The sequence below is a fragment of the Quercus suber genome, unplaced genomic scaffold, assembly GCF_002906115.3.
Source record: "Quercus suber isolate HL8 unplaced genomic scaffold, Cork oak 2.0 scaffold_646, whole genome shotgun sequence".
In the NCBI taxonomy this organism is placed as follows: Eukaryota; Viridiplantae; Streptophyta; class Magnoliopsida; order Fagales; family Fagaceae; genus Quercus; species Quercus suber.
The window spans coordinates 376816-393833 of NW_027070087.1; the positions used below are offsets into that span (position 1 = coordinate 376816).

At 33.4% G+C, this 17018-nt stretch overlaps 1 protein-coding gene and 2 pseudogenes across 1 annotated transcript; all 3 read right to left on the minus strand.

Annotated features, from left to right (window-relative positions):
• Nucleotides 1-4517: 4517 nt before the first annotated feature.
• LOC136064204 (hydroquinone glucosyltransferase-like) lies at nucleotides 4518-6005 on the minus strand (annotated as a pseudogene).
• Nucleotides 6006-9424: 3419 nt separating this feature from the next.
• Nucleotides 9425-11158, minus strand: LOC111988570 (hydroquinone glucosyltransferase-like). Its single transcript, XM_065765657.1, has one exon. It carries the CDS (start codon nucleotides 11066-11068, stop codon nucleotides 9659-9661), a length of 1410 nt encoding a protein of 469 aa, XP_065621729.1. The 5' UTR covers nucleotides 11069-11158; the 3' UTR covers nucleotides 9425-9658.
• A 3786-nt stretch (nucleotides 11159-14944) lies between these two features.
• LOC111988078 (hydroquinone glucosyltransferase-like) lies at nucleotides 14945-16383 on the minus strand (annotated as a pseudogene).
• Between the last annotated feature and the right edge of the window lie 635 nt (nucleotides 16384-17018).

Sequence of the window (17018 nt, forward strand, 5' to 3'; positions counted from 1 at the left end):
CTAACGAAAAAAACCTAGTGGATCGAGAGGAAATTGCAAAAGTTATAAATAGTCTTATGGTCGGAGAAGATGGGAAGAAAATTCATAGTCGTATAAAGACCTAAAGATTGCTGCTGAGAAAGCACTTAGTCCAAACGGGTCTTCTACAAAGGCACTAGCTGATTTAGCATCACATTGGACAAATCAACCTAACTCTTAGGACATGAAATTCTTCTTTTTTAATTTTAACTTTCTTCATCGTTGCTGTTCTGCTTTTCTCCTCTATTGTTTGCCATTATTCATTAGTTGCTTCTCTGCTTTTGTCCTCTAATGTTTGCCATTATTCATTAGTTGTCTATTCTGTATTCTTTTGACACTTTTTTCCTCTATTGTTAGCCATTATTCATTAGTTGTCTATTCTGTATCACTTTGACACTACGATGCCTACAAACTATATAAAAAGGCCAATAGCTCTAGCTACCATATATTTGATTTATTCAACCCTTTGCCTTTTGTAACAAGCCAAAAAGTTGAGTTTGATGAGAATGAAAATTTTTAACATTAAAAAATATACATTATGCCTATAACATTTTACAATAAATCTTAAGTAATAAGTTATTATTTACTAATCGATGGGAAAAATAATTTTAGTGGTAGGTTTAATTAGAATTATTAAGAACTTACAATTGAAGATTTGTTGAAAAGTATTGTAGAAATATATAGACCATAACACTTAGTATTTAATACTATTACCATAACTAAAAATAAAGTATTGCAAAAAAAAAAAAAAAAAAAAAAAATACTACATCCACAAAATATAATAACAAATCTTGAGTGGTAAATTGTTATTCTAATTTAAAGATACCAAGAAATTATTTTTTTCCTACTAATAACAACCCGTAACAACTTACTAAGATTTGTAATGAAATGTTGTAAACACATCTCTCTTGGGAAAAATGTTAAGACATCTTGTTTTCCACAATATTTTCACAATTGTTGAAATGTCAATTTTCTACAAGTTAAAGTAAAATATAACAAATTATAAAGGTATTATAAAATGTTGTGCCATTCTTTGTGTTTCTAGAAATTGTTTTTTATTAGTCTATTTTTTTGAGCCAAAATTCATTGTTTCATGTGCAGTTTTTTTAGTTGATTGTTGTATTTTTTTCTTTTTGCACCATTTTAAGTAAAAACACATAGTTTACACACACACACACACAAATTTAAATAAACAAAACAAAAACTTAGGATTAAAATACTTTCATTTTTATGTTTGGGGTAATTCACAATTCCTCCTTAAACTTTAAAATCAAGGCAATTTCACCCCTAATATTTGGAAAATAACAAATATGTCATATTGTTATTCTATCAATTAAGCCCTAATGAAAGCTTATGGTTCTTAAAATATTCCATTTTGTAATGTCTAAATACTCCCACTAAATTTTAACATCCCAAATTTTTTTTTTCACATATTTTGGTTTAGATAGTAGTAATGCTTAGAAAGTTGGAATGGTAATAGAAGGTATTTTATTTATTTGCCTTTTGTTTATCTCACAAACCCCCCCCAATCTTGCCTAAAATGGGTGTTCATTAAAACTAATTAAGCTAAAGATTGCACCTAGACTCATGTATGGTTGAAGGTATTTGATGAAGAGTTTCAGTTGCAGGCATATGACATCATTCATGCAAAAATTTAAATATTGTAACAAGGTTTTAACAAAACTCAATTGCTTATTTTTAAAAATGATAATATTTGTTATTATTCATAGAAGTTTTTAATGAGTGGATATTGCCTTTACTAATATAGGTATCAAAATTCTTATACGAATGAGATTAACTTTGTATGACATACATTTTTTATGTATATAGTTCATTTTTCTTCAAATAAAATTTTATCTTAATTTTTACTCAATAGGTAGTACGTGCCTTGCATGTGTCACCCACGCTAGTATTGTTTGACTGCTTCAGGTCTTTTATAATGTTTATTTCATAGTGCTCATTTCTAATTTCTATGTGACGACACATTATAGTACATCTTAATTTTAAAGTACAAGATTGGAGAAGGTGTTGCTCTCCTAAGCAGAAGGATTAACTTGTACGTTTCTACCAAAAAAGATTGTACGTCAGTATATACGTTACTTTTTTGACTCAAACAATTATTGACACAACTTGATTAATTATTAATAAAGACTAATACTCATTTATTTATTGATCTAATTTTATAATGATTTAAGATATACAATAGGTTAATATAATTTAAAATATTTTATAGGATAAGTTGGGACAAAATTGGGAAATGCCCTGTTTGGGCAAAAATAGCAGCATTATGCCCTTTCTCCCAAACTATATAGGGAAATGCCCATCTTTTGTAACTCGACAAAGGGAAATCGAGTTATATTAAAAAACTCGATTTTACTATAATCGAGTTTTGTGTGAAGTTTGTGCCACGTGGACAAAACAGAAGTGGCTTCTTCCAATTATGTATGCACACATAACTCGGTAACTTGTAAATCGAGTTTTCTGAACCTGTACATTTCAAACCCAACGTCTCAGAAACTGTTCACTCTCTCCTGTTTATCTCCCTCTCTCTCTGCCATCACTCTCTCCTGTACTCTGCCTCAACGTCTCCCTCTCCGTTAGTCTCACTATCCCTCTACACTTTCCCTCACCCTCTCACTCTCCGTGGTGCTTTCGTCGAACCCTCACCGCCGCCGTTGATACAGGTACGTTGCTCTCCTTCGTCTTGTTTTGTGTATCACAACTGACCATAATTAGCCTTGCATGCATCTTGTTGGTTTAGAAAAAGTCATCTGAAATCTCTGTTTCACAAAGCAATTTTTTGTTGTGTGTGGGTATTTTGGGCTTTCAATCAATCTTATGTGTGTGCACCCGTGTAGAGACCATATAAATAACTCCAATCAATTGCTACCTACGTCTTCCTGATTCATTTACAGTTCCTGTTTATATGGGTCGTGCTCATTTACAGTTTCCTGTATCTCTGTGTTTCTGGGTTCATGAATTTTAGCTTGAAGTAGAGATATTGGATGACAATGGTGAAAGATGATTTTTGTCCGTGTCTGTTGGCAAAGTGCATTCTTTGAAACTTACTCAAAAGTAGTAATTTTAATAATAAAGATTGAATTTGTTGTGTTTTATATGCTGCAATGATGACATTATAAATTATAATGATATATAATTTTTTTTTTTTTATTTGGCACATAAACGTAATTGCGTGCGTTAGTGTGACGTAACTACAAGCATTACTCATCCAAATTTGTGTATAAAATGTATATGTTACTACACTACTGTAATGTAAGTACAAACCTTAATCTTCTAAATTTGTTTAAATATATAATCAAATGAATATTGTAGGGTTAGGATTTGTGGCCCAAGCCCAGAACAATGAATTTGTAGAGAATTTGTGAAAGAGCTAGATTGACTATGGAATTGACAATAGTTAATCACAACCTACAAGTATAAACCAACATGAAGTTACACATAAAAAATGGAATGAATTGGTGTCCAAAGAGGCATATCATTGATTATATAGTGGTTACAGTTCTTAAAGCTACAGTAAAGTTTTCTTTTCATCCCTATTGCTATTTTTTCTTTTTCTTTTTTTTCTTTTTTTTTTACACATAAAAAATGGAATGAATTGGTGTCCAAAGAGGCATATCATTGATTATATAGTGGTTACAGTTCTTAGAGCTACAGTAAAGTTTTCTTTTCTTCCCTATTGCTATTTTTTCTTTTTTCTTTTTCCCTTCTTTTCAGGAGCCTCCTTCCTTTATATATCCTCCCTTCCTATCATCTCCATCATCCACTTGTACCTCATCTGTGAGCCTACTTAAGTATATGTCACGTCAAGCATCTCTTTTAGCTCTGTGTGAGTGGCGGTATGTGAGGTTACACTGTTCAGGGGTCTTCTCCACATAAATGCGGCCATAAAAGTTGCTGCAGAGCCTTAAATACGGTGGTAGCAGCTTTTCCTTTAGATATTTCTTCATTTTTATCGTCTCCAAGTATACTCAGAGGTTATCTTGATCAGGAGGAGTCCTCGGAAGATCATTCTGACCTTTTACATGTTCAATTGATCCGAACTATTCGCGTCAAAGGAATAAAATCTCTTCGGACAGAAGGCGACCTCTTCGGATTGTAATCATTTTTCTTTTTGGGGATCCCTCTTCCAGATGGGCCTTGCCCTTACCTCTCCTTCTCTTCGGACGCACAGTAATCCTCACATGGGGCTTTAGGCCCACTACGTTAGACTGGGCCTTTTCCCCCCACAAATATATTTGTTTAAATTTTATCAAAAGTTTATTTTTCATACTTAAACTTTAAGAATTTCATTTTTTTTTCTTTAAACTATTGAAAAGTTCATCTTTCGTCCTTAATTAAACTATTGAAAATATTTTCTACATGTCTTTAAATTTTACTAAAAGTTTGTTTTTATCTCTAAATTATTAAAAAAAAATTATCCTTCTTTTTGTCTTTAAACTATTGAAAAAACTTTTTACAAAGTTTAGGTATGAAAAGAAGAAAATTAAGAAAGGAATGTTTCATTTCCTAAAGTCAGGTCCATTTGTCCAATGGGATGCTATATCAGCGAGTGCCTTTGTAGAAGATCCATTTGGGCTTACTGCTTTATCAGCAGCAATCTTTAAATCTTTCATACGATTATGAACTTTCTTCCCTTCTTCTCCAACCATGAGGCCTTTTATAACTTTTGCAATTTCCTCTCGATCCACTAGGCCTTTCTCGTTAGCTTTTGGTCTTAGCGCAACTTTTAGATCCTCAGTTAGTAATACAGCATTCATTCTTTGTTCTGCGAAAAGCGGCCATGCAATTATTGGTATTTCATGCATGATACTTTCTAAGGTTGAATTCCATCCACAATGACTTAAGAACCCCCTGTGGAACCGTGGCTAAGGACTTGGGCTTGTGGTGCCCAAGAGGGCACCACTAGACCTTGTTCTTTGGTCCTCTCTATAGATCCTTTTGGTAAGAAAGCAAGAGGGTTGTTGTCGAGGGTTTGGTCAGCAAGGTATGCAGTATTAGCCAAGCCATTATTTGGGCTTCTTACCACCCATAAGAACTTTTGCTTACTCAATTCCAATCCTAAAGCTAACTCATTCATTTGGTCATATGAGAGGGTTCCACCACTCCCAAAACAAACAAATAGGACAGAGCCACTTGGTTGATTGTTCAACCAACTTAAACAGTCTGACCCTTCAACCTGATTGCTTGAACCACTTTGAATGATGGGTCCAATTGTATAGAGTGAAGGATTTTTAGCTTCTTCTTCCAAAGCTGTTATAGCATTTCCATCCAACTCCGTGAAGGTATTAACAACAATACCCTCAGCTAATCGCATCTGTTTTGCCTCGCCAAGAAGCAATTTGTACCACTCACTTGTTCGATCTTGAATCGGGTCTAAAAGATCTCGACCGTGAATAGGTATGCACCCCGGAAGTTTCACTGGTTCAGGTAGGTCTCTTTACTCGCATGAAACTGTCTCATCCAACTTTGGCAAATTCAAAACCAACGACAAAACCATAGCATTTGTTGGGTAGAAAATGTAGGGCGAGACTTTGAGCTCCTTAGCAACATCAAGAGCATCAATCCCAAAAGGATCAACCACTAAAGCCACTAACCGAGTAGTTGCAACTAGTGAAGTTAACACATCACGAAGAGATGGCAGTGAACGAATCATGATGAGTTTAATTTGTTGTCCAGGCTGTGCTCCTTTGAGGTCCTCCAAGTTCACTGGAGGAAGAAAGATATGCTCTATGCTAGTAGGGAGAGCTTGAAGTACTTCTTTCATGGCTTTGGATGGAGAACCTGTTGTGGGAATGATGCATGTGATGTGGAAGTCGTGATGATGAAGAAGAAGCTTGGCAAACTCAACAAGAGGGATGAGATGCCCCATCCCCGGACTTGGTAGAAGAGCTATGTGGGGTTTTTGGTCCATATGGACAGATATAATTCTATTAATGTTTTGAAGAAATGGGGATTGAAAGAGAATACTATGTTTTGTTTTTATGGTAGGGACTTAGGAGGTTGCACGGTTTATATAGGTGTTTTAGGACTTAGGAATAATAGTATTAGATTATTTCTGGCACCTGAAACTGGGTGAGTTTTAAAATAATTTATTTAGTTGAAATTAAATTTTTTTATTAAAAGTACTGTAAATAAAAATAAAAATGTGTTAAAATATTATAATAAAACTTAAAAATAATACCAATGTATTAAAATATTATAATAAAACTTAAAAATAATACCAAAAAAAAGAAAAAAATACATAATAGAATAAACTGATTTTAAACTCTAATTTCAAACACAAACTATACATGGGACAGCAAAAATGCAACTGGTTTGGTTCTTTTCTTTCTCTAATTTAAAATTTTGGACATTTATTCTATTTATTAAAGTTCATTTGTTACTGGGTTTTTTAGAATTGCATATGCGTACGCTTTCTTTCTTTTTCTTTTTTTATTTTTTATTTTTGTTAAATGCGTACGCTTTTCGATGCTGAGGAAATGTGAGAAAATGAATAAAATAGATTTTATTTATTCACCATTGTTTGACTTAGCCGGCTGAACAAGAATATCAAATAATTGGAAACTAGAGGAAAGTTCAAAAGATTTGACTTAGCCGGCTGAACAAGAATATCAAATAATTGGAAACTTTACAAGAATATCAAATAATTGGAAAGACATGGTCGATGCTAGTAGGGAGGGCTTGAAGCACTTCTTTCATGGCTTTGGATGGAGACCCAATTGTGGGAATGATGCATGTGATGTGGAAGTTGTGGTGAAGAAGAAGTAGCTTGACAAACTCAACAAGAGGGATGAGATGTCCCATTCCTGGACTTGGTAGAATAGCTATGTGTGGTTTTTGTTCCATATAGATTTTGAAGTGATGGCCTTCGAAAGAGTATACTATGTTTTTTTTAATGGTATTTTGGGGAGGTTGTATGGTTAATATAGGTGTTTGGACTTGGCTCTTTCTCTGACTAACTCAAAGTCTTGGTCATTTATTTATTTTTTGTCGAAATTCATTTGCTGAATGGGGTTGTTGGCTAACTATACGCGTATGATAATTTGATTGTTTGACTTAGTTGACTCTGAAGATGAAATAATTGGAAACTTGAGGGATAAGTTCAAAAAAAGATATATATATATATATATATATTAATTGGCACATAGACATAATTGCCTGCGTTAGTGTGACGTAACTACAAGCATTACTCATCCAAATTTGTGTATAAAATGTATATGTTACTACACTACTGTAATGTAAGTACAAACCTTAATCTTCTAAATTTGTTTAAATATATAATCAAATCACTACTCTCTGTTTACCAAAAAAAAAAAAGGAAAAGAAGACTTTGCTTTCAGAGATAGACTGCATTGCTTTTCCTATAAATATGAGTGAAGGAATCAAAACTTATTAAACTTGTTAAGCTTATAAGTTTATTATAAAAAATGAACAAAGATAAAAGTATAAGGCCAAAAAAAGAAAATAAAAAAGAAAGGGTAGTAGGGGAGATATTACATTATTACGTGAGAGAGGGTTGGTAGAACTCAAAGATCTCAAAATTTTTCCCAACTTTCAAGTACCTTTTGTCAGTTTTTTTTTTTCTCCACACACGTTAACATACTGACTAGCACAGCTTTCCATTTCACATTTCCAAGACTCTCCTTTGTCTCACGTGACTTGCTCTTCCCACCACACAAATTTTCAGATTTTTCTCTCTAACATGAGACTATCTCCCTTCCATTAGCCAAGACATGTTTTCAGCTTTGATCTATCTCTCCCTCTTTCTTAGATTAGGCATTCAACTCCGTTTCACACTTTCACTGCTTCAATGCCGGTGTCGCTGTTCACTACCAGCCAGAAGGCCAAGATGAAGAGATCCCAAATCGGTGTGAGGAGAATTTCTGAGTTACTGTGTTAAATCCACTTCTTCTTCTTTTTTTTTCCCCGGCCCGGTATCTAATTTCCGGCCGAAATCCGGTATATATTCCGGCGTGGCCGAAACAGATCCGGTATGGCCGGTATTAAAACCGGTACGAAACACCACCGTTTTTCTACCGGTGTACGCACCGGTACGAAATATACCGGCTATACTGACCAATACGGTACGAAATCGTCTTCCTTAATATAATATAGTACACCAATTTCAAGAATAATGTCACTATACTTTTTTCCTATAATGCATTCTAAGAAAATGAAAAAGTACATGCGTTTTAGTCCAAATTGCAATATAGCAAAACTGAAAAATTGCAAAGACCAGATGATGAGGACATCGCACCTTATTAAATTCGATTTCATCTGTAGTTGGATTAGTTTAGGGTTCTAGTTTATTTTGAATTCAAATAAAATAAGGATTTGTTTTTTAGTTTATTATTAGTTCATCTTTTGCAGACGTTACACTGACGTACAAGTTCATATTTCTGTTCAAGCTAGCCAAAATGCTAAGCTAGCCCCACCATGTCCGAAGGGTCAAATTAATAATCTTTATGGGATAATATCTTGGGAATCTTTAATTGAGTAATTAATATAACATATAGGTCCACCACCTAACCTAAAAGACATAAGCTTTTGAATATAAACCCAACTATATTAAAATTACTACTCTCTCTTATTATTCTTATTATTTTTATTCCATGTAGAACTTTATTCACACCTATTTTTCTAACAATATGCCCTTTAAAATTAGTATGTGATATTATGTCAAGTCACATAAATGGCCACGTAGAAATTAGAAAAAGAGCACTATCAAAATAAACTATACGATAAAGACATGATATAGTTAAACAATTCATCACAATTCTACCCAAAAAAAAAACCAATACATCACAAAGTAATACTTTGTTATCAAAAAAGCAAAGTGGTATAGAATAGACAACTAATGAATAATGACAAACAACAGAGGAATAAAGCAGAAAAGCAACGATGAATAAAATTGCAAAGACCAGATGATGAGGACATCGCACCTTATTAAATTCGATTTCATCTGTAGTTGGATTAGTTTAGGGTTCTAGTTTATTTTGAATTCAAATAAAATAAGGATTTGTTTTTTAGTTTATTATTAGTTCATCTTTTGCAGACGTTACACTGACGTACAAGTTCATATTTCTGTTCAAGCTAGCCAAAATGCTAAGCTAGCCCCACCATGTCCGAAGGGTCAAATTAATAATCTTTATGGGATAATATCTTGGGAATCTTTAATTGAGTAATTAATATAACATATAGGTCCACCACCTAACCTAAAAGACATAAGCTTTTGAATATAAACCCAACTATATTAAAATTACTACTCTCTCTTATTATTCTTATTATTTTTATTCCATGTAGAACTTTATTCACACCTATTTTTCTAACAATATGCCCTTTAAAATTAGTATGTGATATTATGTCAAGTCACATAAATGGCCACGTAGAAATTAGAAAAAGAGCACTATCAAAATAAACTATACGATAAAGACATGATATAGTTAAACAATTCATCACAATTCTACCCAAAAAAAAAACCAATACATCACAAAGTAATACTTTGTTATCAAAAAAGCAAAGTGGTATAGAATAGACAACTAATGAATAATGACAAACAACAGAGGAATAAAGCAGAAAAGCAACGATGAACAAAGAAGAAAATTAAGAAAGGAATGTTTCATTTCCTAAAGTCAGGTCCATTTGTCCAATGGGATGCTATATCAGCGAGTGCCTTTGTAGAAGATCCATTTGGGCTTACTGCTTTATCAGCAGCAATCTTTAAATCTTTCATACGATTATGAACTTTCTTCCCTTCTTCTCCAACCATGAGGCCTTTTATAACTTTTGCAATTTCCTCTCGATCCACTAGGCCTTTCTCGTTAGCTTTTGGTCTTAGTGCAACTTTTAGATCCTCAGTTAGTAATACAGCATTCATTCTTTGTTCTGCGAAAAGCGGCAATGCAATTATTGGTATTTCATGCATGATACTTTCTAAGGTTGAATTCCATCCACAATGACTTAAGAACCCCCCTGTGGAACCGTGGCTAAGGACTTGGGCTTGTGGTGCCCAAGAGGGCACCACTAGACCTTGTTCTTTGGTCCTCTCTATAAACCCTTTTGGTAAGAAAGCAAGAGGGTTATTGTCGAGAGTTTGGTCAGCAAGGTATGCAGCATCAGCCAAGCCATTATTTGGGCTTCTTACCACCCATAAGAACTTTTGCTTACTCAATTCCAATCCTAAAGCTAACTCATTCATTTGGTCATATGAGAGGGTTCCACCACTCCCAAAACAAACAAATAGGACAGAGCCACTTGGTTGATTGTTCAACCAACTTAAACAGTCTGACCCTTCAACCTGATTGCTTGAACCACTTTGAATGATGGGTCCAATTGTATAGAGTGAAGGATTTTTAGCTTCTTCTTCCAAAGCTGTTATAGCATTTCCATCCAACTCCATGAAGGTATTAACAACAATACCCTCAGCTAGTCGCATCTGTTTTGCCTCGCCGAGAAGCAATTTGTACCACTCACTTGTTCGATCTTGAATCGGGTCTAAAAGATCTCGACCGTGAATAGGTATGCACCCCGGAAGTTTCACTGGTTCAGGTAGGTCTCTATACTCGCATGAAATTGTCTCATCCAACTTTGGCAAATTCAAAACCAACGACAAAACCATAGCATTTGTTGGGTAGAAAATGTAGGGCGAGACTTTGAGCTCCTTAGCAACATCAAGAGCATCAATCCCAAAAGGATCAACCACTAAAGCAACTAACCGAGTAGTTGCAACTAGTGAAGTTAACACATCACGAAGAGATGGCAGTGAACGAATCATGGTGAGTTTAATTTGTTGTCCAGGCTGTACTCCTTTGAGGTCCTCCAAGTTCACTGGAGGAAGCAAGATATGCTCTATGCTAGGGAGAGCTTGAAGTACTTCTTTCATGGCTTTGGATGGAGAACCTGTTGTGGGAATGATGCATGTGATGTGGAAGTCGTGATGATGAAGAAGAAGCTTGGCAAACTCAACAAGAGGGAGGAGATGCCCCATCCCCGGACTTGGTAGAAGAGCTATGTGGGGTTTTTGGTCCATATGGACAAAGATATAATTCTATTAACGTTTTGAAGAAATGGGGATTGAAAGAGAATACTATGTTTTGTTTTTATGGTAGGGACTTAGGAGGTTGCACGGTTTATATAGGTGTTTTAGGACTTAGGAATAATAGTATTAGATTATTTCTGGCACCTGAAACTGGGTGAGTTTGAAAATAATTTATTTAGTTGAAATTAATTTTTTTTATTAAAAGTATTGTAAATAAAAATAAAAATGTGTTAAAATATTATAATAAAACTTAAAAATAATACCAATGTGTTAAAATATTATAATAAAACTTAAAAATAATACCAAAAAAAAGAAAAAAAAATACATAATAGAATAAACTGATTTTAAACTCTAATTTCAAACACAAACTATACATGGGACAGCAAAAATGCAACTGGTTTGGTTCTTTTCTTTCTCTAATTTAAAATTTTGGACATTTATTCTATTTATTAAAGTTCATTTGTTACTGGGTTTTTTTAGAATTGCATATGCGTACGCTTTCTTTCTTTTTCTTTTTTTCTTTTTTATTTATTTATTTATTTTTTATTTTTGTTAAATGCGTACGCTTTTCGATGCTGAGGAAATGTGAGAAAATGAATAAAATAGATTTTATTTATTCACCATTGTTTGACTTAGCCGGCTGAACAAGAATATCAAATAATTGGAAACTAGAGGAAAGTTCAAAAGATTTGACTTAGCCGGCTGAACAAGAATATCAAATAATTGGAAACTAGAGGAAAGTTCAAAAGATTTGACTTAGCCGGCTGAACAAGAATATCAAATAATTGGAAAGACATGGTCGATGCTAGTAGGGAGGGCTTGAAGGACTTCTTTCATGGCTTTGGATGGAGACCCAATTGTGGGAATGATGCATGTGATGTGGAAGTTGTGGTGAAGAAGAAGTAGCTTGACAAACTCAACAAGAGGGATGAGATGTCCCATTCCTGGACTTGGTAGAATAGCTATGTGTGGTTTTTGTTCCATATAGATTTTGAAGTAATGGCCTTCGAAAGAGTATACTATGTTTTTTTTTATTGGTATTTTGGGGAGGTTGTATGGTTAATATAGGTGTTTGGACTTGGCTCTTTCTCTGACTAATTCAAAGTCTTGGTCATTTATTTATTTTTTGTCAAAATTCATTTGCTGAATGGGGTTGTTGGCTAACTATACGCGTATGATAATTTGATTGTTTGACTTAGTTGACTGTGAAGATTAAATAATTGGAAACTTGAGGGATAAGTTCAAAAAAAGATATATATATATATATATATATATTAATTGGCACATAGACATAATTGCCTGCGTTAGTGTGACGTAACTACAAGCATTACTCATCCAAATTTGTGTATAAAATGTATATGTTACTACACTACTGTAATGTAAGTACAAACCTTAATCTTCTAAATTTGTTTAAATATATAATCAAATCAATATATTTGTTTAAATTTTATCAAAAGTTTATTTTTCATCCCTAAACTTTAAGAATTTTATTTTTTGCCTTTAAACTATTGAAACGTTCATCTTTCGTCCTTAATTAAACTATTGAAAATGTTTTATACATGTCTTTAAATTTTACTAAAAGTTTGTTTTTATCCCTAAACTATTAAAAAAGTTTTTTTTTTTTTTATCCTTATTTTTGTCTTTAAACTATTGAAAAAACTTTTTACAAAGTTTAGGGATGAAATTTTTCTTTTTTAAAGTTTAAGGACCAAAAACAAATTTTTTGTAAAGTTTAAGAACCAAAATAGTATTTTACCAATATATATATATTTATAAATTGATAGTTGGGATTGGAAAGATTTAAATTCTTTTTCCTTTTCTTTATTTTAGAAATAGACCATCAGAAATTTTATTGAATAGCTGGTAAATTAGCCATAAAAAAAAAATATATATATATATATATATATTTATATTTATATTTAGAGTCGGCTAAAAAAAAAAAATGGCTGAAACACACACATAAACGTAACTGCGTGCGTTAGTGTGACGTAACTACAAGCATTACTCATCCAAATTTTAGTAAGTAATGTATATGTTACTACACTACTTTAATGTAAGTACAAACCTTAATCTTCTAAATTTGTTTAAATATATAATTAAAAATGAATATATTTGTTTAAATATTGCCATAATTTTTTTTTTTAATAAATTGATAGTTGGGATTCGAAAGATTTAAATTCTTTTTCTTTTTCTTTATTTTAAAAATAGACCATCAGAAGTTTTATCGAATAACTGGTAAATTAGCGAAAACAATATTATTTATGTTTAGAGGAGCAAACTCCTTCTGAAGTTTTATCGACTTCGCATGTACCAGGTTAGATTGTCTGAAGTTTTACTTTCTGCCTAAAGCAGCAATCTCATTTTGAGGTACCACCGATTCGTTAACCCTGCTCTTATACCTATAATTCCAAAGACACCAAGCAGTGATTGCAAATAACTCCAAAGTTTGTGGTCTATCACGAACCTACATCATTAGATCAGCAATGGAATGAAACTAAATTGCTGGAACATTTACCCAACTAAAGTCACAGCTCCACAGGATTTCAACATCTCACAGAGCTCAATCGAATATTTTGCCAACTAAGCTGAATCTTCATAAGAGGAAGATTGTGGCTAATACAACCTGCCACTTGTGTTCAAAATCTTTGGAATCAACAATGCATGCTCTGAGAGATCTAATTCTTTGATGTCTTCATTGGAAATATTAGAAGGTACCAGTTGAATTAGAAAACTCTTAGTAACATAAATATTATTAGGTCCATAAAAAAATAAGTTTATAGCACAAACCATGTTAAAATAAGTAACATAAACATTATTAGGCTCATACTTGTGAAATTTTTAGAAAATTAAATATTAATAACTATGAAATTAATTACATGTTTAAATTCCAAATTTTTGTAGTCTAAAATTATATATAAAAAAATATGTTTTTAGATCGAATATTAAATAGTATATGATTGACACGAAATTTGATATTTGTGTTAAGAATATAAATAATATGAAATTTAGTGGTTAAATTTTCAATATATGTAGTCATGTTAAATTTTTTACTAGGAGTTATAGCTAATGGCTACAAGAAAGTTTTTAGCTAATCTTTATCCTAATACAATCTATGAAAATGAAAAGTGCAACCCTTTTTTCCTAATAGCAATCTAAGGAAAAATGAAAATTGAAAAGACAAGACTTCTAACCAACAGCCCAAAAATCTAAGTCTCAATGCTTATTATTTCTAGATTGTTTGTAGAGTGATTTATATATGTTATGAGGAATTGGGGATTATGCGTGGAAAAATGGTTCAAGGCATTATTAGTGGAGGCTGCTAGGTGGCTAGAGCCTTTCGTTCTATAGTTAAGTGTGCTGGCTAAATGCGGTAGTTCCCTTGCTGACAACTGTCGAAAGTTTATGTAGTTTTTGTGTAGTAACTTGATGAGGAGTAGCCCAGAATAAGCTTAGGAATTAGGATGGTGACATGATATAGTTAAAAAATAGAAAATGAGCACTATGAAATAAACGATATAATAAAGACATGATACAGTTAAAAAATACGACGCAAAGTGAGACTTGTTATCAAAAAAGCAAAGTGATATAGAATAGACTCAATAGAGTCAATAGACAACTAATGAAAAACAAGAGAGGAATAAAGCAGAAAAGTAATGATATCGGGTCTGTTTGGATAGCACTTATTATTGCTGAAAGTTACTAAAAACTGATTGTTGCTGAAAACACTGTAGCAAAATAATTTTTAAATGTGTGAATAGTATTGTGGGACCCACTTTTAATATTAATAAAAAAAAAAAAAAAAAAAAAAAAAGGAGAAAACGTGAAGCTCAAAACGCACCGCAACAAAACGTGCAATCCAAACCCACTAATAAAATTAAGAAAGAAATGTTTCATGTTCTAAGAGACAGGTTGATTTGTCCATTGGGATGCTAAATCAGCGAGTGCCTTTGTAGAAGACCCATTTGGGCTTAGTGCTTTCTCAGCAGCAATCTTTAAATTTTTCATATGGTTATGAACTTTCTTCCCTTCTTCTCCAACCATGAGACCTTTAATAACTTTTGCGATTTCTTCCTGATCCACTAGGCCTTTCTCGTTAGCTTTTGATCTCAGTGCAACTTTGAGAACCTCAGTAAGTAATATTGCATTCATTCTTTGTTCAGCGAAAAGCGGCCATGCAATTATTGGTATGCCCTGCATGATACTCTCCAAGGTTGAATTCCAACCACAGTGACTTAAGAACCCACCTGTTGAATTGTGGCTAAGGACTTGGGCTTGTGGTGCCCAAGAGGGCACCACTAGACCTTGTTCTTTGGTCCTCTCTATAAAACCTTTTGGTAAGAAAGAAAGAGGGTTGTTGTCGAGGGTTTGGTCAGCAAGGTATGCAGCATTAGCCAATTCATTATTTGGGCTTCTTACCACCCATAAGAACTTTTGCTTACTCAATTCCAATCCTAAAGCTAACTCATTCATTTGGTCATATGAGAGGGTTGCACCACTTCCAAAACAAACAAAAATAGGACAGAGCCACTTGGTTGATTGTTCAACCATCTTAAACAGTCTGACCCTTCAACCGGATTGCTTGAACCACTTTGAATGATGGGTCCAATTGTATAAAGTGAAAGATTTTTAGTTTCTTCTTCCAAAGCTGTTATAGCATTTCCATCCAACTCCATGAAGGTATTAATAAAAATACCCTCAGCTAATCGCATCTGTTTTGCTCTGAGAAGAAACATTTTGTACCACTCACTTGTTCGATCTTGCATCGGGTCTATAAGATCTCGACTGTGAATAGGTATGCACCCCGGAAGTTTCACTGGTTCAGGTAGGTCTCTATACTCGCATGAAACTGTCTCATCCAACTTTGGCAAATGCAAAACCAACGAAAAAACCATAGCATTTGTTGAGTAGAAAATGTAGGGCGAGACATTGAGCTCCTTTGCAACATCAAGAGCATCTGTCCCAAAAGGATCAACCACTAAAGCAACTAACCGAGTAGTTGCAACTAATGAAGTTTACACATCACGAAGAGATGGCAGTGAACGAGTCATGGTGAGAGCAATTTGTAGTCCAGGCTTTGCTCCTTTGAGGTCCTCCAAGTTCACTAGAGGAAGAAAGACATGGTCTATGCTAGTAGGGAGAGCTTGAAGGACTTCTTTCATGGCTTTGGATGGTGACCCTGTTGTGGGAATGATGCATGTGATGTGGAAGTCGTGATGATGAAGAAGTAGCTTGGCAAACTCAACAAGAGGGATGAGATGCCCCATCCCTGGACTTGGTAGAAGAGCTATGTGGGGTTTTTGTTCCATATGGACAAATATATAATTCAATTATGTTTTGAAGAGATGGGAATTGAAAGAGAATACCGATTGCAACTTGGGAGCTTGCGTGGTTTATATAGGCGTTAGGACTTCGGAATAATAGTATTTGATTATTTCCAGCATCTGGAAACTATGTGGGGGAGGGGAAAGATGTAACCCCTCACCCACGAAACGACTACACCCAACCGGTTAGGTTCTTTTCTTTCTCTAATTCAAAACTTTGCATATATATTCATATATTCTTTTTATTAATGTTCATTTGTTAATGGGGTTCTTTTTCTTTTCTTTTTTTGACAAAGGTTAATGAGGTTCTTTGAAATAGTATATGCGCATGATTATTATTATTCTTTTTTTATACAACGAATAAATTAGGTTTTATTAATACACCATTGTTTGACCAAAAATGTTATCTCCAAACTAGTTTGGATTGGAACTTTCTAAATGTGAATTTTAAAAACTTTCTTATATTTTTTTTATTAAACTAGTAAGTTACTCATGCGATGCACAAATAATGTTATAATATTTTATGTAAGATGATTTTAGAAAATGTTGTATAATTATTATAGTATAATTGTTATAAAACTTTATTAGTAATGAGTTTATCATTAAAAAAATAATTGTAA

Excerpts from the sequence above, each read along its gene's own strand:
- LOC111988570 (XM_065765657.1), bottom strand. The coding sequence starts at position 11,068 with ATGGACCAAAAACCCCACATAGCTCTTCTACCAAGTCCGGGGATGGGG.